Source organism: Mya arenaria, chromosome 14 (genome assembly GCF_026914265.1).
Source record: "Mya arenaria isolate MELC-2E11 chromosome 14, ASM2691426v1".
Classification (NCBI taxonomy): Eukaryota; Metazoa; Mollusca; class Bivalvia; order Myida; family Myidae; genus Mya; species Mya arenaria.
In genome coordinates, this window is record NC_069135.1 from 3,031,728 (window position 1) to 3,053,405 (window position 21,678).

The 21,678-nt window shown below is 33.3% G+C and overlaps 1 protein-coding gene across 1 annotated transcript in view; it reads left to right on the forward strand.

Moving 5' to 3' along the window:
* The window catches only part of LOC128216879 (histone deacetylase 11-like), a 63,277-nt gene extending 44,549 nt beyond the window's left edge, over positions 1 to 18,728 (forward strand). The window contains exons 4-10 of the mRNA XM_052923582.1: positions 7,952 to 8,068; positions 8,452 to 8,634; positions 9,136 to 9,232; positions 9,545 to 9,614; positions 10,717 to 10,825; positions 11,589 to 11,779; positions 14,726 to 18,728. Of these exons, the coding sequence (XP_052779542.1) occupies positions 7,952 to 8,068; positions 8,452 to 8,634; positions 9,136 to 9,232; positions 9,545 to 9,614; positions 10,717 to 10,825; positions 11,589 to 11,779; positions 14,726 to 14,732 (774 nt within the window). The 3' untranslated portion in view covers positions 14,733 to 18,728. The remainder of the gene's footprint in view (positions 1 to 7,951; positions 8,069 to 8,451; positions 8,635 to 9,135; positions 9,233 to 9,544; positions 9,615 to 10,716; positions 10,826 to 11,588; positions 11,780 to 14,725) is intronic.
* The last annotated feature ends 2,950 nt before the right edge of the window (positions 18,729 to 21,678 follow it).

Below are 21,678 nucleotides of genomic sequence, written 5' to 3' on the forward strand. Positions count from 1 at the left end.
TGATATTTTAATGATAATAATCCTTGTTGATTAATTGTCCAAACTTGCAGGTACATTTGGGCTTAAACCAATAGGATACTTGATAGGTAAATTATTGTTCCAATTTCGAAAATAGCACAACCATTACCTCATCCGCCTTTTTTCATTAGAACAAGCCAGGAATTCAGAGTCGGTTGCACCACTGGTACCATACTGCTCTCTGAAAATGACAATGAGATTAAAATTTAAATGTCTGCATTTCATTGGCACAGTAAAATTGTAAGCATTTTTCAATGTTTCTGCATCACCACCACCGGTGGATATCATAGAATTTAACGATGAAGTTGAAACTGGGACCAATAATAGTAATCTTACTCCCAGCGTGAAAGAAATGTGTGATGGTTTATGCGTTCAAACTCATTTTGCTAAACCACTTGAATGAAGATCTAATTTATTTAGAGAGCTATATTAGTGAACAGGCATCAATTGTGCCATTACATTGAGGTGTTCGATACCAACACTCACGGACATATAAACCATACATCCTTGGTTAAAAGAATGTAAATTTTAATTATAAAAAAATCAAGTTAATGAAATGAAATGTATATCTTAGAATCTGTCAAATGGAAGAAGACTTTACCACACCCACTAAGAATTAATGACATTTCCATTTAGTTTCTCATTAGGGCTCTTTTAAAACAATTTTTATATTTTAATAAAATACAATAAGTATAAAAATAACACTTACACACAAATAAGTGGTACAAATAAGTGGTAAAAGTTACGGTCCTCATTCTGTTTTTGGTCGAACATATCTCTTGGTTGTTTGAACATCTTCTTGGTCGGCCATGATGGACTATTTTCTTACGACCCGTATTATATCCGAGGCCATATCTTGATACTAGCCGAGGAGTTCCGATTGCATGCTCGAGTGGTGATGTTTCACTCTTCTATGGAAAAATAATCTGGCCAGGTTTGTATTTGGGTTTTAACCGTTTATTCATTTCAAAATATAAATTTGTTTAGGACAGACATGAATACCACTGTGGTATTCTGTCTTATTTCACTAAAACGGCTTGTACAATACATAAAATTAAAGTAATGATCATTTCAGATTATCAATGTTTATTAAAACAAAATAATTTATTTTAACAGCAAATACATCGATGTTGTTTTAAGTTTACAATTATAACTTCTATTAATATAAATGTGAAATACCAGTAAATAACATCCTTGCCATTTTTATAATATACAATACAGATTTTTGGATTGGTATGAAGTATGGATTAGGTACACGTTTTTCAAACTGAACTGATCTACAATCTAAACAATTAATCTTTTCATCAAACACAAAGCTTGTAAAATTATATTTCAATAAATATCTTTAAATTTTTATCAAACTTTTTGACCAGATAAAAGTATCCACTGATGATCCTGTATAAACGAAATACTGTACTTTGTTACAGCTGAAGAACATGATACTGACAACACTTCAAAAACCAAATGCAGAATGTCAGATAAGGCTCATAAATATTTCATCTGTTGCATTAGGAATGGGGGCAGACTTGAAAAACGTTAAAAGGATAATAGATGCAGGACCACCAACTAGTTTAGAAAGTAAGTTTAATGTACATTTAAATAAAAGACATATATATACCTTCCCACATGTTTTCCCCGTGAATTGTAGATGTAGAAATACGTTTTAGCTAGTTTACTTTATTTTTCGTGTTAAAGCAGCACTCTCACAGATATATTGTTTCGACAATTTTTTTTATTTTTTGTCTTTGAATAAGCCAATGTTTGCATAAATGTTTGTAAACAAGTGAAATGAGATAGCTAACAAAAGATCAGATCACAATTTCCATATTTACTTTCAAAATATATTTAACGCTTTAAAGCTGCACTCTCACAGATTGAACGTTTTCACATATTTTTTTGTCTTGGAACGAGCCAATATTTGCAAAACTTCATGGAAACCAGTTATATAAGACTGCTGACAAAAATAAGATCTCAGATTTTATATTTAAGTTTAAAAATTGATGTTTAATGCATAATTCTTAAACTGTTTCTAACGGTTTAGGACATAAAACATTAATTTTCGAACGGAAATATAAAAATCTGCGATCTGATCTTTTGTCAGCAATCTTTAATCATTGGTTTGCAGATATCTAAGACAAAAAATAAAAAAAGTTGTAAAAACGGTATATCTGTTAGTGTGCAGCTTTAAAAAATGAGTTTTGGGCATAAAAAACAACAGTACATATGAAAACCTGTAATCAGATATTTTGTCAGCAGTCTTATAACAATGGTTTCTAGACATTAATGCAAAAACTGGCTGATTCTAAAACCAAAAAAAGATTTTAAAATGGTATTATCGGGTAAATATCTGTGTGTGCCGCTTTAAGTAAATTTACAAAATACTCTTCATACTTCTGGTACACTCACAGCCATATATCAATTTGTTATCTTTATTACTAATTATGCCATTTTAATTTTCGTTAAAAACTACAATCAATATATAATAGAGTCCTTGCGTAGTTAGTTATTTTCTATGTCACAAACAGAAAAGCAACATCACAACAACTCTGTAGCAAACATCTTCATTTGTTGCCTTTTATAAAAAACAGATAATGTGTTTGGTTTGATTATAATATATGTGGCACTTGTGATTCTAGAACCATTCTGAACACCACATTGAACAACATAATCAGAGTTCATTGAATACATAATACTTTAATATAGTGCTTTTAATATGTGCATCTTAAATGTTCTCTTGTTTTCAGCATATATTCAAGAGATTGGTTGTGCTGGACGAACAGGGTCTGTGGCAGAAGCAGTTCTCTACTTCAATAATTCTGACATATCAGGTCAATGTATGAAAAAGGATATGCAAGATTACTGTAGAAACAATGAAAAGTGTCGCAGGGATATCATCAATGAACATTTTGGCTTCCAAACCAAGGAAAAACCAACAATCTGCTGCAATTTTTGTGACTCTCAACTGTGTATTGAATGGGATTTTTCTAATTTAGCAATAAATAAGTGAAAAATCTCAATTAGGTTCTTCAGCAAAGGAACAGATTTTGATGCACAAATAAAAGTTTAACAAAGTGTTCTTGTTAAAGATTTTTTTTTAAATTACTGAAACATCACTTTCTAAGTGTTCATTGTGTCATGCATAATAAAATGTTAATGCTCATGTACAGTACACATAATATTTATATGGCATTTACACTCACACAAAGTCATACGAATAAATCACTGGAAAGAACTTTGAGCAATGCAGATCTGAGCAAAAAAATTGAGTAATCAGGCATAAGAATTTTCATGACTAGTTTGAGGTCATTGATTGTTTGATTAACAGCATTATGAGTTTTACATTTTGTAGAGTAGACAGATGCAACCTATACTTGGATATCAAGGAAACACAGTGGCCGATAGTTTACAGGCCGGAGTACAACATCGGATTTCTGGGCTTGGAGAAGCTTCATCCCTTTGATGCTGGAAAATGGGGGCGTGTTTATCAGTATCTTAAAGGTTTGAACAATAATAATGAATGTGTGACATTTTGGTTTACAAGTTTACTAAACATATTTGGATTTTATTGTGTGTAGAGCTAAAACCATGTAAATAACACACTACACATGTACATGTAGTATATCATTGTTACAGAGGGCAAGATGGTTCGAGATGATACAACCGTCAAGCCAGAAGAGGCTTCAGAAAATGACCTGAAGGTGGTTCACTCGCAGTCCTACATCAACAGTCTCAAGGTGACACTTATAATCACCTTTGACCTTAACATAGTTTGAGGTTAACCAAGAAACATGTACATATAGATATTAATGGGAATTAATCCACTGTCAGCAACAAGTTTTCTTTGCAAGTACACTTAAAAATGTGTTTGTACATGTATATTAAGTAGTAAAACACAAAACATACGGGTACATAAGTATATTTTAGGTAGTACATGTAAAATTTTATGTACCAGAATATGTAGTAAACAAATTAAATTCATTACTGTTGTCGTATTAAAATGCCTCATTTAACATTATGAATCTATTAATAAAGCACTGAAAAGATATTTAATGAAATATTTGGATTTAGGTTAATAATCATTGATCATCATTTTGCATGTATGCTATCTTATTGAAACTAATAGAACAAAAAAATAACCATTGTTTGTATCATGTCATTGCTATTTTACTGTCATGCCTATCATGTGTTATGTTGCCACGCACAGCTTACAAGTATAGTGGAGGGAACCGTATTAAAGGAGGTACTCATCATTGTGACCATTTTCACCTCACCTGGCACTGTTTTGCTTGGAGGGAAATCATTTACTTCATAGAGTATCAACTATTATTATGCCCCCAACAAACAAAATTTGAATGGGTTTATTGGAGTCACCCTGTGGTTGGTTTTCCTTGTCCAGAGCATAACGTCATAACTACTGGATGGAATTCAATAAAACTTCATAAAATGGTAGAACATAATGAGAGATAGTGCAGTGTAAGGCTCCATAACTCTACTTCAACTAATTTCAGAGTTATTGCCCTTCGTTACTTTTCCTTGCCCGAAACTTAACTTGAAAACTACTGGATGTAATTTAATTTAAAACTTCATACAATATGAAAGCATGATGGGAGGAAGTGAAGTGTTCAAGAACCATAACGATATTTCAGCTAATGACAGTGTTATTGTCCTTTGTTACTTTTCCTTGTCAGAAGCCTTAGTTCTAAATTACTCAATGGATTTTAACAATCTTTGGTTAAATATGAGTGGAAATGCAGTGTTCAATACTTTTTACTATATCTTATCTAATGAAAGAGTTATCAACTCATTACTGTTTGTTTCTCACATGTCTGCAACATTAGTTGAAAACTATTGGATGAAATTTACTGAAACTTCATACAAATGTATAATTGCTCTACATGTAGTTGTTTTAAAACCATAGCTACCGTAGGGACATCCCATTGCCAGAAGAGCAAAGGCTCTCATGGGCCTCTTGTTTTACGGAATTATGGCCCTCTTTCAACTTAGAATTCACCAAAACTTGGTGTCTGGAAGATATCTTAGGACAGGTAAAGTGTCTTAAAAATGATATATACATTTGTTTAAGTTCAAATCTTCCTTGGTAACAATCCACCAATGTTTGACAGAGTTATGGCCTCTTTTCAAAGAAAACATTTGCCATTTCTATGTCCAGGCAGCATTCTGGGGTATTCGGTACACCCAAATGATAAACTATTAAAGTTGTAAGTATTTAAAAGATAATGTAGGTAATGCATTTGCATATGTTTTTCAGAAATATCTGTTATACACTAAACTGTAAACTCCCATCATGGCAAAACATTGGTAGGTGGAAAACACATGTTATATGTCCACTGCAAGCAGTAATAATATAACATTGCATGTTAAACTGCACATTACCACACTGTAAATTGGTATTCTTCAATTTCTATAAGAAATAAATTGTATGCATTAATACAGTTTCAGCGTATTGAATAATGGTCTCTTTGTATTCCCAAAATGTCAAGTTGCCTGATGGAATAATAGATAAATAATAGATACATGATGTTTATTTACATGTATTAAATCCTATTAAACTTGTATGCTTGCAATGGAATCTTGTGATAGTCATTTACATGTTGTATTGTTTATTCTGTGTATGGATAAAGTATACCCCCAGATAGGTATCAGGCAGTTATATAAGAGTTGTGTTTGTCGCGTCACTGAAAAATCTTGGGTATCATGTAGCTCCAAAGTAGTTGCACCTTCATTCATGAAACTTTATAGGAATGTTGGACCACATGAATAATTGTGCCCCGGGGACTTGTTAGGAACACCCTCAAATTAATTTACAGGTGCCCTATATTAATCACCCTTTCATCTATCCGCCTGCCCATATTTTGTTTTTGTCATAACTTAAAAACCATTTAAAGTAACAACTTAATATTGTTGATATCATCAACAATGCACTCTTTTTGGACAAGGTACATCACTCTTACTTAAATATTGTCAGCTCTATTGCCCTTAGTCAACTTATTGAAATTTAACAAATAAAATTACTCTTCATTGTCAACTTGAAAAGTTCTTGAAGGAATTCAATGAAACTTGGAGCATCAATTTGTCACCTTAGTGCAAGAACTCAATATCTGCCTCTATTTATATATGCAGTTATTGAATTATAGCACTGAGGTAACAAATTTATCACAATTAAATCTTGTTTGGTATGCAAGAACCATATTGCTATGATTCATTGTTACAAAATTTCTCCCTTGATTTGAAAAAGAAAATATTTAAGTACATGACCATTGATGGACTGATGAATAGTTACCAGGGGTATTATTTGTTGAACTATCGGACATTGCAAGAACTATAACTATGTAACCTAAAATATGTAAAAAATAAACTACTTTTTATTAGAATTTAAACATGTGCGACCATTCTAAAACCTAATCAAGGTCAACAGTTAAGTTTATTTTCCATTCACAGCTTGAAAAGTTTGGTTGGAACTGAATGAAACTTGAAGCAATCATATAAAATCATATTGAAATGTTTTGTGTAATATAATAAGAACCATAACTCTTTTACTCATTGATTAAAAACATTATAGCCTTCCTTGATATGACTTAAATGTTCGTTCTCTAAAAGTATATTGGCAGAAGTGAATGAGTATTGAAAGGTTTATTTATAGGCATAGTATCTCAAACTTTTCACATCTCAAGAGCCATCACTCTGTGACCCATAGTTTCTTGACATGTGTATTAACTTTTCATCAGAAAAAAAAGGAAGTGAACTTTTAAGAAACAAGTTTTATTGTGAACTGCTGTTCTCAATGTTTTGAAAATGTAATTAAGGAAATGAAATAAAATTTGAAATTGTTTGATGGCAATATATATTTGTAACCGATTGTAGAACAGTTAGTTTTAACTTCATTTATTCTACAAGAACTGTGATGAAAAGTATGTTAACCTATGCCAAGTCACTTGCCAAGTCACTCTGGAAGGCATGATGTTGTGCCAGACTGGTTTTGGGGAACTAATAACTGGCAACATTATTTGTTGCTTGGCCATATTTATAAAGTCACTCCACTTGACTTAAAACTTACTTTAAGTTGCTCCTGTTGTCAAACATGCTTTGAATCAGGTGGGCCCTTGTCATATTCTGTGACGGCTATCAATTTGACATTGCAGTATGTCTAAAAAAGTTTTAGCTGTTGATTCTCATAATCTTGCACCAACATTTATGAAACTTCATCTAGGTATGTTGGTCAGTTTGATTGCATACATGCTTGTTTTGTTGATTCCAAATCATGACATTTAACCATTCCTGAGTTCATTCCGCGTCTTTGGATAATCATCACGTCTGTAATAGCTCAAGTTGTAATTCCCTTATGGAATTACATGATTTTGTTTGTGCTCTTTGAATGTTTTAGTCTTTCTTAAAAAGATGACAGCCCGTAATTTTTTCTTAATTGATAGAATACTGTACAATTGATCACTTTCCTGGACATTATTTAATATAACATTCAAAGATGTACATTAGTTTGTTGTAGTGTATTCAACATGTTTTAGTATAGCGGTTGTTCAACATGTTTGAGTCTAGTGGTTAATCCCTCCACTTTTACTTCTTTTTTGTTTGCCTCTCATACAGTATTTAATTTTCCAAATCATTGTTTAAGATAGAATTATGCACAGAACTTCCATGTAAAAATGCAAAAACTAAAAGATTTCAAGAGTTTTTGTGCATATTTATCCTTGTACATAGGAAAAAAATCTAAAACCTTGTACTACTCTTAATCACTGTACATTTAACACTTGTCAGGATAATGAGGATAGTTTTACTCATTCTGTAAGCTCGAAATTTCAGTTTTTTACTTCATGTATAAAACCAGTGTATTACTACTAGCTTGTAGGTACTGGGATTGCCGTCAGTGTTACTTTGATGCCAACTGCTATATTTCCAGTGGAGTATGAATGTAGCGGGTATAACGGAGGTGCCACCAGTCGCCTTTCTTCCAAACTTTATTGTACAGAGGAAAGTGCTGAAGCCCTTCCGATATCAGACTGGAGGAACAATACTGGTATACTGCAAACATTCCTAACAATAACAAACACTGTTATATAAACTGTAAATATCAAAGCTATAGATTTAAAACTATGGTGAATAGAACATGTATTTTAAGAGAAACCATGGATAAAAATTATTATTTTTTTATGGTACAAAAAAACATTATTAGAACTTTTATATGAACAAGGCAGAAAATTATTATAACACTTTGATTGCAAATAGTTAATTAGTGCAAATAAACACATAAAATGTAGAATGTATATATCCTCTTATGTGAAAGTTCAGTGATATGTAAAGTCTGCAGCAACTGTCTTGCATGCTTAAAAATTCTAAAGAAAGGGTACTGCCTTGCTATCATTACACATGGCTTTTAACCGTACATGTTTTACATCCCAGGCAGCTAAGCTTGCCATAGAGCGTGGATGGGGTATCAACATCGGAGGGGGCTTCCACCACTGCAGTGGGGAGAGGGGTGGGGGGTTCTGTGCGTACGCGGACATCACCCTCGCTATCAAGTTCCTCTTCAAGTACGATACGAATATCAAAAAGGCCATGATTGTGGATCTGGATGCCCATCAGGTAGAGATTGTTGAGAGACTATCTGCAGAAGTAGCCTCATTGTCCTCTGATTTAAGTATAAGTTGTGGATATTGTAGCTATTTAAAGATATACCCTAGATACCCTTAATAAGGACTCTGGGGCTCTGAGTTATTTACTGTCACAATTATGAACAAGTCGCATAAAGTATGTAGAGATTTGAAAGAAACAAACATTTGTACAGTTTAAAAATATGCTATGTAAAATATGATTGAAAACAATTCATCGGTGATGACAAGTTCTAATTATTGCTTCCGATAATACTGTGATGACATGCAGTGTAAATGGAAAAATACACTCAAAGAATATTTTTGCATATCATTATGTTGTTTAACATTGGTCAGATCAGAGGGCAAAACTGATTTATACAATGACTTCATAACTGAACAAAAGATTAGGGTGGTAAATATATTCGGATAAGTAGTATTATATCAATAATCATAGAGTAAGTAAACACAATGCAGGTCATCCTTGTTATTACAGGGCAATGGTCATGAGCGTGACTTTATGGAAGACTCTCGTGTGTACATCATGGACGTCTACAACAGAGGCATATATCCACACGATGGCTTTGCCAAACGTGAGGATGTTCATCATGTGTACATTATTATATATAGTGTCTGTCTGTTCTTGCCAAAAGGCTACATTTCACCTTGGAAACACTTTCAACAGTTATAATGCAGAGACAAGTATATCTTTTAATCTTAAGACTTACAACATTTTCAATAATTTGTTTAATTAGTAGAAAACAATATGCTAATGTAGCGGTACATCGTTTTTGAACTGGTAGTCATCTGACTAGGGTATGTACAGTTGATAAGCCTTAAATTATGCTGTTCAAATCAACTGAGTTGCTGGATTTATATACCAAATACTATGAGTGTGTTTCCAGGGGCTATAAGGAAGAAGGTGGAGCTGGCCCATGGAACAACAGATACAGAGTACCTGGACCTGGTCAACAAGTCAGTAATGTTTCTTGAACTGTGAAACCTTATTCAAGTACTAGTTATAAACATCCTTACCATAGAACGCAATGTGATAATGAACTACCCGTATAGCTTGGTGATTTTTCCTTAATGCACAGTCATGTTCTTGAGCTTTCATTCAGACCAGTTAAACCTTGGTGGTAGGCATGTCAAGTCACTTCCTTTCAGTGTTGCTTGTAGTCCTCTATGTTGTCTTCATTCACGCATTATTTAAGTTTTTATCAATATCTTCTGTGATATAGAGTCTTCAAACTTGGTATGCACATTGGATTGGCCATGGTCAGTAGATGACACCTGTTGATTTAAGGTCATTATGTCAAGGTCATGGTGACCTTTCCTACAAATACTAAGGCATTTCTGATCAAAAAGTGTAAAACAATGTGGAGTAGAGTTGTAAATGCTGCCAATTGGATTGATCATAGGCAATAGATGACCTCTATTGATTTAGGTGTTTGTCAGGTTCATGGTGACCTTGACTAGAACAACTATGGGCATTTCCAAATCAATAACCTTTTATCTGCATGGTGTAGTCTTTAAACTGAATATGCACAATAGTCATGGCCAGGAGATGACCTCTATTAATTTTAGGGCCGATTGGTCAAAGAACAAAGTCATGGTGACATTGACTAGTAAAAAATATTTTTCTGATCAGTAACTTTTAAAACAACTAAGTCAGGGATTATTTGTCTGCAGATCATTGAGACTAATGAGACCATAAAAATAATACTTAACAAACAAAAAATGTTTTTTGTTGTTTTTTGCTTTTGGTTGTTACTGTTTTTCTTGAAAATATTGAAATTCAACATTGGAAGTCAGGGAAGCCCTCAAAAGGGCTTCTATAAGGCCAGTTTTTCATCTGCAGCAGGGTACTTCAGCCCCTTTGACCCCCATTTTGGTCCTAAAGTACCCTCAGTAAAATTTACAATCTATTTGAATCAAGATGTTCATAAATATATTGATAATGAATTTGTAAACTTTACAACAAGATGGATACTAGCGTATTTCATCAAATATTAACAAATTAACATATTATTTACTAAAACTGATGTACAATGTATTCTTAAACTTCTCCCTCCAGGAACTTTGATGAAGCATTGACAGAGTTTCATCCGGATGTGATTGTTTACAATGCGGGCACTGACATACTGAAGGGTGATCCACTGGGAAACCTAGACATATCACCAAAGGTGGGAACATGTATAAAACACTGCTGTTTAACCTTGATTTTTAGTTCTACTGGTCAAAGGCCAGAATAACCATGGGGCAGTGTCTGTGCATCTGTAAACAATTGCTTGTGAACAAGATAAAGTCTTTAGTTTTGATCTTAATTAAACATATACTGTCTTAAGATATCTAGAGCTCAGTTTCTTCATAAACCAGCAAGATCCTACCATGCATGACTGTATTATTGCCATTCAAGTTATTAAAATTGCTCTTGTAGCAACGTGAAAAAACATAATTTTAGGGAGACAACTTGTTTTCAGAGAGACTGCAGATGGTTTTTAGCTCACGAAAGCCCAGAATTTTTCCATATTTAAGGGCATCTGGGATTTGATGTTGCTTAACAATGATATCACAAACCAATAACAACCGTAGATCATGAATTTGCAAGAACCCTCAAATTGATTATATGACCTTAGTGCATGTAAATCATGCCATGGATGTGTCTGATTATTTCACGTGTCAATGTACAGGCAGATTTTTGTTGTACAAAATTGGCTTCCGGTTATAAAAGCATTGTCAAAACATTGAAAATAAATGAAGACAAAATGACGGCCATGATTAAAGAAATCCAAAATATATGGATGGTTAGTACAGCTTTTAACATTTTATTTTAGCAACAATACATTTTGACAACTTTCGCAATACATTCTTTTGTTAAAAAGCATGTTTTAAGTTTGAATTACAATGTAGTTGCATTATATTTGCATTTTATCCTGACCATTTCAGGGTATAATTGCAAGAGATGAGATGGTGTTCAAGAAAGCCAGAGATCTCAAGATTCCTATAATGATGGTTACGAGCGGAGGGTACCAACGCAGCACAGCCCAGATCATTGCCGACTCCATCCTCAACCTGCGAGCTCTTGGTCATATAGCCTGCAAGGCCGCGGAAAACTGCCCTACCCCCGAAGGTTTCCCGTAGGTGTTGTAAAGTGGATATATTTAGCTAATTTACAAGATGGCTGTCAAAATAATTACTTTGATATAGATTGGTTAACATAGGTAAATATTTAAGATGTTGTGGTTTTGATGTTAATTTACTCTTGTATTTGCCTTTTATTGTCCATAGCTTTTAACTGTTGTTTTTCATCTGTTTTATTGTACTTCATAACATTTTTTTTGGTTTTTTAAGTATTGATTACAATTTTCATACAGCATTATCACATCAAACATGTTATCAGTCCTTATATTAACATTTTAAATATTTACACATTATGATTAAGTAATGTTAGTTAAATCTTCCGGACCAGAGTAGTTGTTATAAAAGAAAGGTTAGAGACAATTAACATTAAACATTAACAGAGCTCAATATTGAAATATACAGCTACGGCTTGAGCTATCCCATGTACAATAAGGTGAAATCAGTGACGCCACTAACCCGGAATTATTTGGATATTGTATGAAAGGGGGACATGTAGAGGAACAATATGTATTATAAATAATTCCTTTGCTGTTACTTTTATTCTCTGTTTTTTCATTGAGCTAATTTTTAGCTTGACTATTCGAAGAATAAGGAGAGCTATACTACTCACCCAAGCGTCGGTGCCGACGTCAGCGTTGGCATCACACCTTGGTTAAGGTTTTGCGTGCAAGCACACATAGATCAATATCTCAGCAACTACTTGAGGTATTGCATTGAGATTTTATACAATGGTACTCAACCATCCAACCTACCTAATTAACCAAGTAAGATAACTATAGTTTACATTTAATGCAAATAATAGGCCTTTATTAATAGACTTAGAAATACGGGTTAAGGTTTTGGGTGCAAGCACACATAGGCTAATATCTCAGCAACTACTTGAGGTATTGCATTGAGACTTGATACAATGGTACTTAACCATCCAACCTACTTAATTAACCTAGTGAGATAACTCTAGTTTGCATTTAATGCAAATAATTGCAGTGGTCGAAATTAGTACAAGCCCGCAAGCCCTGCACTGGTAAAATGTCTTCCGGGCTTGCATAAATTCTGAATTTAATATAGCAGGGTGTGTTCAAAAATATGATTCCATGCTAAAGTATAAGAATTCGGGCTTGTTCATCCAAAAGTCTAATTTTGATGACTGATAATTGTCTTTTATTATTCGACTTAGAAATTCTGGTTAAGGTTTTGTATGTAACCACATTCAAGTCAATATCTCAGGTATTGCATTGAAACTTTAGATATGTATTCCCAACTATCTAATCTACTAAATTAATGTAGTAAGATAACACTTTTTTGAATATAATGCAAATTATGGGCCTTTATTATTTGACTTAGAAATTCTGGTTAAGGTTTTGCATGAAAGCACACATAGGTTAATATCTCAGCAACTACTTGATGTATTGTATTGAGACTTGATACAATGGTACTCAACCATCCAGTCTACTTAAATAACCAAGTAAGATAACTCTAGTTTTCATTAAATTCAAATAATGGCCCCTTTTTTATTCGACTAGAAATTCTGGTTAAGGTTTTGCATGTAACCACTTTTATTTAAAGTAAATACCTCAGCAAATACATCATGTATTGCATTGAAACTTTACACACAGGCTCCCAACCTTTTAACCTTCTTATTTAATCAAGCAAGATTGTAAGTATCTTCCATGGCCGCGAGTGTAAGATAGGTTCATTCCAACCCGAGTGTAGGGTGTTTTGCGGTAACAAGGTTTACCGAGTTGCACCCTGTGCAAGGGTCGGGATGAACCAATCTTACACGAGCGGCTATGGTAGATGCTTTTTCTCCCACCTCAGTTAAGCAAAATTAAGTAAAAATGTATTTTTTGCTGGAACTCTTTTGTGCTTAGTGAAAATAATTGCGTATGGATATGCGATAGCACGTGGTTGTCATAGATACGGGCGCAGTGATCCAGGTAATGTTAATAGTCAAACCGGTCGTTTTAAATAGTTCTAAGGAGAATGAAGCATTATTTCTTGAATGGTGCGTGAAAACTGTTTTATGGTGACATTTGAAGCAAGAAATAATTAATTAGTGTTCTAAATATTACCATAAGCAAGGTTTCCATGATGCTACTGACGACAGTCTTCAACAAGGGAGGTAATTACAATGTGGTGACCATTAAAAAGGAGTTCCATACGGGCATTTTATCTTCGCCCGTGGGCAAGATAAGAATATCCAGCATGGTTAAATTATTGGATCTACTTATCTGAGGTGGGAGAAAACTCTATCTTTTATATTATATAATTTTTGCCCCTTTATAATGTTACTTAGAAATTCTGGTTAAGGTCTTGCATGTTAGCACACATAGGATAATATCTCAGCAACTACTTGATGTATTGCATTGAGACTTTATACAATGGTATTCAACCACCCAATCTAATTGAATAACCAAGTTAGATAACTGTATTTTTCAAATAATGGCCCTTTATTATTAGACTTAAAAATTCTGGTTAAAATTTTACATGAAACCATTTATGTTATTATCTCAGCACATTATGTATTGCATTGAAATCTAATCTAAAAGTGATCCATGCATGTTTCGCCAAAACTTTTCAATCCTTACACTGAAAAGCGGCCAAATAGTCGAGTGCGCTGTCTCTGTGACAGCTCTTGTTCTTGTTTTTACTCTTTTTTCATTTTTATGATCCTCCAATTGTAAACCATAATATAATCATGATCATAATTATAATCATTTAAAGTTACTTACATAATTTTTGTAAATGTTTAAGTAAACATAACTCAAAAATGCCATCTGATTATTTACCATTATGTTAACATGCAAACATGCTATTCTACCTTGATAGGCTTAAAATCGGTCAAATTTCAGCTCAGACTTCACATGAAATTAACAACAGATATACCAACTGCTTTAACTTTATCTGCAATGTGTTGTTGTAAGTGAATCTTTTTCTCCTTTCAGAGCCTAACTCAAATCTTCCACGAAGTGAGAGTGAGTATGGATTTTTCACACGGCTAAAACATGCTTGCCTCTCAGCGGCCTCATCCAAGCTGTCAGTGACCACACCCGAGCCAGTGTGTCAAACCAACCTGGGCGTAAAAATGTCAAAATCCACCCAGGACATCTCAAAGGAAGATGAAGACTGGCTGAAAGAACTGAACACAGAAGTGTCCGCTTCTAAATCCTGCTCAAATCTCTCTAACACATTCCATGATGAGTCAGATGTTGACATCTCCCATTTGCTTGATTCAACTTTTACAATCCCTTTGAAATCAAAACAACTATTTGGAACAAAGTAAAATAATGACAATGAATGTCCTGAGACAGATAAACTCATCATTACATTGTACGCTATCCGTATGCTGTTCAAAGAACAACATCATTAGTTTATGACATTTGTCAGTATTTGCTATGGAAATCTAGAGCAGAACTGTTTTAAGTCTTTTAATGCCCTCAAAGGTGGGCATATTAAAATTGCACTGTCTGTCCAGTTTTCCATGTCCGGCTGTATCTTTGTCATTTTAAGATAAGATGGCACATACGTTCAGTACATAAAGGTAACATGATGCATGCAAGACTCTTGCACCAACCTCAAAGGTTGTTTATCGTTATGGAATGCTTCATATTAAGTTAAGGAGTAAGTAGGTGATAGATGGGATATATGGGTAAAGGAAACCATATCAAATATTTTAAAATTACATGGCACATGTGTTTGATACAAGCAGGTGATGTGTATCATACAGACCCTTTTTCAAAGTTCAAGATCAGACTCCGAGTTTATGATAGCTCTGGAATGATTCATGCATGATTATATAGAGTAGCTGGTTGTGTCCACACTGTTATTTTGTCATGCACAAAGAAAATGCAAGATTACTTTGCACATGTGTTCCGTACATAAAGATGAGGTGTGAGGTGCAAGACCTGTGTCCCTACCGCTAACTCCATCACTCCTCCACAATTGACATCAACCATCATGGTGGCTGGCATTCACTTACAGGTTATGATAGCTCTTCCTCAATGTAGGCATATCAGAAATTGCATAAGCCATTTCGGGGGCATTTTCACTTCCTGTTTGGATTCAAGAGCAAAAAACAGCTATTGACGTCTGTGATTGAGTTAAGAGCAAGCTGGCTTTCTTTCTGTTTTCATCAGATCAGCATTATGAAATATTAAATCCATATGTATAATTTTTTTATTTTATTTCTGTTGCATTGTAATAATTTTGTAATATTGCTTCTTCTTTTAATTTTTTAATTGTAAAGATGATTATTTTATGTGGGTTTTTTTTCTCAGTGAAATACAATGTTATTTTCACTGCTGTTGTTTTACAGCTCTGAAAATATTAATTTCATTATATTGACAGCACTTCACATCTTGATTCCCATATTGTTTAAGTATCATAGTGTTCACTATACCAGCTTGAAAATGTTTGAAATGATGTGACTGGAATGACGTCATGATGTTATGTTTCTCACACTATTTTTCAATTTACAAAATAATTTGACATTTTTAGCTCGACTATTCGAAGAATAAGTAGAGCTATACTACTCACCCAAGCGTTGGCGTCTGCGTCACCCCTTGGTTAAGGATTTGCGTGCAAGCACACATAGGTTAATATCTCAGCAACTACTTGAGGCATTGCATTGATACTTTATACAATGGTACTCAACCATCCAACCTACTTAATTAACCAAGTTTGATAACTCTACTTTGTATTTAATGCCAATAATAGGCCTTTATTATTTGACTTAGAAATTCTGGTTAAGGTTTTGCGTGCAAGCACACATAGGTTAATATCTCAGCAACTACTTGAGGTATTGCTTTGAGCCTTGATACAATGGTACTCAACCATACAACTTACTCAATTAACCAAGTTAGATAACTCTAGTTTGCATTTAATGCAAATAACAGGCCTTTATTATTTGACTTAGAAATTCTGGTTACGGTTTTGGTTGCAAGCACACATAGGTTAATATCTCAGCAACTACTTGAGGTATTGCATTGAGACTTGATACAATGGTACTCAACCATCCAACCTACTTAATTAACCAAGTTAGATAACTCTAGTTTGCATTTAATGCAAAAAATAGGCCTTTATTATTTGACTTAGAAATTCTGGTTAATGTTTTGTGTGCAAGCACACATAGGTTAATATCTCAGCAACTGCTTGTGGTATTGCATTGAGACTTGATACAATAGTATTCAACCATCCAACCTACTTAATTTACCAAGTTAGATAACACTAGTTTGCATTTAATGCAAATAATTGCCCTTTATTATTCGACTCAGAAATTCTGGTTAAGGTTTTGCATATAAGCACACATAGGTTAATATCTCAGCAACTACTGGATGAATTGCATTGAGACTTTATAAAATGGTACTCAACCATCCAATCTACTTAAATAACCAAGTAAGATAACTCTTGTTTGCATTAAATTCAAATAATGGCCCTTTTTTATTCAACATAGAAATTTGGGTTAAGGTTTTGCATGCAACCTTTTTTAAGTCAATGCTTTAGCAAATACATCATGTATTGCATTGAAACTTTACACACAGGCTCCCAACCATTTAACCTTCTTATTTAATCAAGTAAGATAACTCTATCTTTCATATTTTATAATTTTTGCCCCTTTATTATGCGACTTAGAAATTCTGGTTAAGGTCTTGCATGTTAGCACACATAGGATATTATCTCAGCAAATACTAAGTCTTGATGTATTGCATTGAGACTTTATATAATGGTATTCAACCACCCAACCTAATTGAATAACCAAATTAGATAACTGTGTTTTGCAAATAATGGCCCTTTATTAATACACTTAAAAATTCTGGTTAAAATTTTGCATGTAACCACATTTATGTTAATATCTCCACACATTATGTATTGCATTGAAATCTAATCTAACAGTGATCCATGCATGTTTCGCCAAAAATTTTCAATCCTTACACTGAAAAGGGGCGGAATAGACGAGCGCGCTGTCTCTGTGACAGCTCTTGTTATTAAAATTAATAAAGAGACTTCTTTTTTTTAATTTCAATGTAATATCAAAATTTATTTCACTTGCCTCTGTGCCATTCATTTTTGTTTTTTGTGATCATTGGATGAAACGAATTTTGATCTTTCACTCGAATAATATTATATATTAAAATTCTCAATCTTTTTTTACATCTGATAAACTATTATTTTCCCGTCACATTTCCTGAAATATAAGTTACATGTACATATATTTTTTTCAAATATGCCTGCATGCTTTAAGCAAATAAAGCACATTGTAGATCTATTTTACATTGAACAACTATTAGATATAGATATTCTAGCCATTTTAAATACTTCTAATAAAACATATGATTATGTTTGGGTCACTGTTTAAATTAAATATCAAAAATCTTTAAATGTGTAGTAACACTTACTTTTGTTTTATTTTCAAATATTATTTTAAACAAACCATTATAAATGTGGACTTATATATACATGTGAATGGAAAAGGCATCATTTTCCCAGGAACTTTCAGAATATAGGTGTTTCTTATATGTTATCATTATTTTGTTGTCTATGTTTGATAAATTGTGATTATTAATTGTTTGAAATATGTAAGTAAGGATTTAAGCCTAGTTTAGTGTGTGAAATCTACAAGAATACCATGCTTTTTATTTTGTTTAAAGATGTAGTCTGTGACTTATTGACATATTTTCCCAACTTTTTTTATTCATCTCACTGCTTGATTACAAAAATCCAGAAAACCTGTTGATGCATTGATTTTCTGTTGTAAGATTAACATGTAGTTATTGTGCAATACAGATGTTTATTGATTGTGATTGTATCATTTCTGATGTGTATTTCATCTCAATTTAATGTTTTGTTTTGTATTTATTTTGTATGGTCCATGCTATTCTATCTTGATCGATATTGTTTATGACTATGTTTTAACAAATGTTGCAAATAAACTGGTTAGTAATGACTTAATCATTTTCAAACTTGCAATTCAAAGTTTTGCTTTAGAAACACTGCAAAGTTGTTACAAATGAATTTGTGACATACTTATATAACGAATACTTCCTTAGTAATTTCAAGTTTCTACTTATTTCAAACTTGCAATGGTACACATGTAAAATAAAAAAGAAGTAAAAACAAATATAGATTTGCTCTTTAACTTATCAAGAGTTTTAACTCTTCTTTAATATTTGGTTGGAATATAAATGAAGACATTTGTTTGAAGAAACTGCAAAAAAATAGACAAACTTTATTTCTGTAAAGGTTTCTGTTCAAAAGTGTTATAAAATTTCATTTAGGTGCAGAAATATCTCTTCTATTTTCTTTTTATGTTCACATTTAACCGTCCACGTGGCCTAGTGGTTAAGGCGTCCAGAGCGGGAGGTCGTTGGTTCGATCCCTGACCGTGTCATACCAAAAGACGTCAAAAGTTGGTACAAGTAGCTGCCTTGCCTGGCGCTCGGCAATTAAAGGGTAGTGCTAGGGAAAGTGGTGTATTCTGTACTGGTTTAACCAAGGAAAGTTGTACCCCGTGTATCAGTGCTTTACACCGAGCACGTTAAAGAACCAAGGGGTCTCTTCGAAAAAGAGCTTGTGTATATCGCACCCGGACTTCCTTGTATCCCACCACAGTCTCTTCCGATTGCTGTCCTTTCAGAAAAAAACAAAGGACCCGGTATGAAAGTGCTTGCACTTAAGGTCTAAAGAAATACATACATACATACTTTTGAGGCCGTGATAGACAGTTTATGTATTTTTAGCTCGACTATTCGAAGAATAGGTGGGCTATACTACTCGCCCCGGCGTCGGCGTCCGGTTAAAGTTTTAGGGCAAGTTGGGATTTTCACTTATAAGTCCAATACCTTTCATTCAATTGAGTTAATACTTCACACAGTTGTTCAGGGCCATCACATGATGAGGTTAGATAACTCCATATTATTCTTTACACAGATTATGGCCCCAGATTGACTATGAAACTTGGGTTAAAGTTTTAGGGCAGGTTGGGATATTTATAAATAACTTCTATACCCTTTGTTTAATTGACTTAATACTTCACACAGTTGTTCAGGATCATCACACAATGAGGTTACATAACTCCATATTATCCTTAATACAAGTTATGGCCCCTGATTGACTTAGGTTAAAGTTTTAGGGCAGGTTAAAGTTTTAGGGCAAGTTGGGATTTTCACTTAAAACTCCAATACCATTCATTCAGTTGACTAAATACTTAACACAGTTGTTCAGAGCCATCACATAATGAGGTTAGATAACTCCATATTATCTTTTATACAAATTATGGCCCCTGATTGACTATGGAACTTAGGTTAAAGTTTGAGGGCAGGTTGGGATATTTATTAATAATTTCTATACCCTTCATTCAATTGACTTAATACTTCACACAGTTGTTCAGGACCATCACTCAATGAGGTTACATAACTCCATATCCTTAATACAAGTTATGGCCCCTGATTGACTTAGGTTAAAGTTTTAGGCAAGTAAACGTTAAGGGCAAGTTGGGATTTAAATAAAAAAACTTCTATACCTTTCATTCAATGCACTTAATAAAATTCAAAATTATTTACGACCATCTTACAACAAGAAACATAACTCCATTTTAACTCTTAATACAAATAATTTCCCCTCAATATTTTTTTTTATTTTATTTTTTTTAATTTCTTTTGACAGGCACATTTTTACATTCTTAACCAGTTTTTTACCAAGGGAAAACAAGGAGGGCTATACTATATGGCCCTTGAATTTTTATTATTATTATTTTGTTTTATTTTTTTATTTCTTTTGAAAGGCATATTTGTATATTCTTTACCACATTTTCATAATGGAAAATCAAGTTATTTGAATGACTTGCGTCATTTTTCGGGTGGTGGGAGGGGAGCATCAAAGTCACCTTATGTATTGAATAATTTTAGTTACGTTTGACATAAATAGACCAAACTTGGTAATATTACATTGTTATTGTATTCACTTTTAAGTCAAAGCGGCGAAGTCGAGCGCGTTGTCTTACGACAGCTCTTGTTTAAACAAAATAATGAGTTCTGTCCTATTGGTGTAATTTTGCAATGGCTATATATTGCTCTACCTCGCCCACTTCAAAACAAACATGCACAATCAACATGAACAATAGTATTGCACATTAAGAGAATCCTGTGATCAGTATTTATGTATCATCTTCATGATATCATATCAAAACTGCCGGAAACTGTTCATTTGTATGGGACTTAATAAATATATGAACTTTGAAGACTGAAAACAAAAATGAACAAAATTCCCTATATTTTTTCCTATATTTTCACTTAAACTTGGTTGACGGCCTGGTTAAACTGCCGGAAACTGTTCATTCTCACTCCATCCGGTGATGAGCAGGAACAAAATCATGATAGGCCACTATGTTCAGATGTCTTGCTGCAAAAGAGCACTTCTTTCATCGGAGGATTTGTATGGGACTTAAAGATGCACTCTTACTCCTTACCACTCTTAAACTTATTGTTTTAATTTTCCAAAAAGGATGAATAAATGTCGGAAACAATGGTTCTTATGAAGGATACCGAGTGTAATTTGAAAGAAATGTGCATAAAACACGGTATTTCTACCTAATGAGACTATAATAGATCACAATAAATATTTTAGCATTCACCAATCATTTAATATGTTTTGCGTTTTTTTGTTTTTTTTTTAAATACAGGGTTAAAAACTTGTTATTAGTAACTCAAATTTTCGGTAAATACATTTTTAGGAAGTAGTTGAAGGGTATCAGTAAACGTAGATGTTTGTTATTCATGTGTATGTATTGATTTTGAATAAGAGTGTCACTTTAATAAATATATGAACTTTGAAGACCGGAAACAAAATAAAATTGTATATTATCGTCGGTGTAATGCCGGAAGGTATTAAAACCTCGTGTATT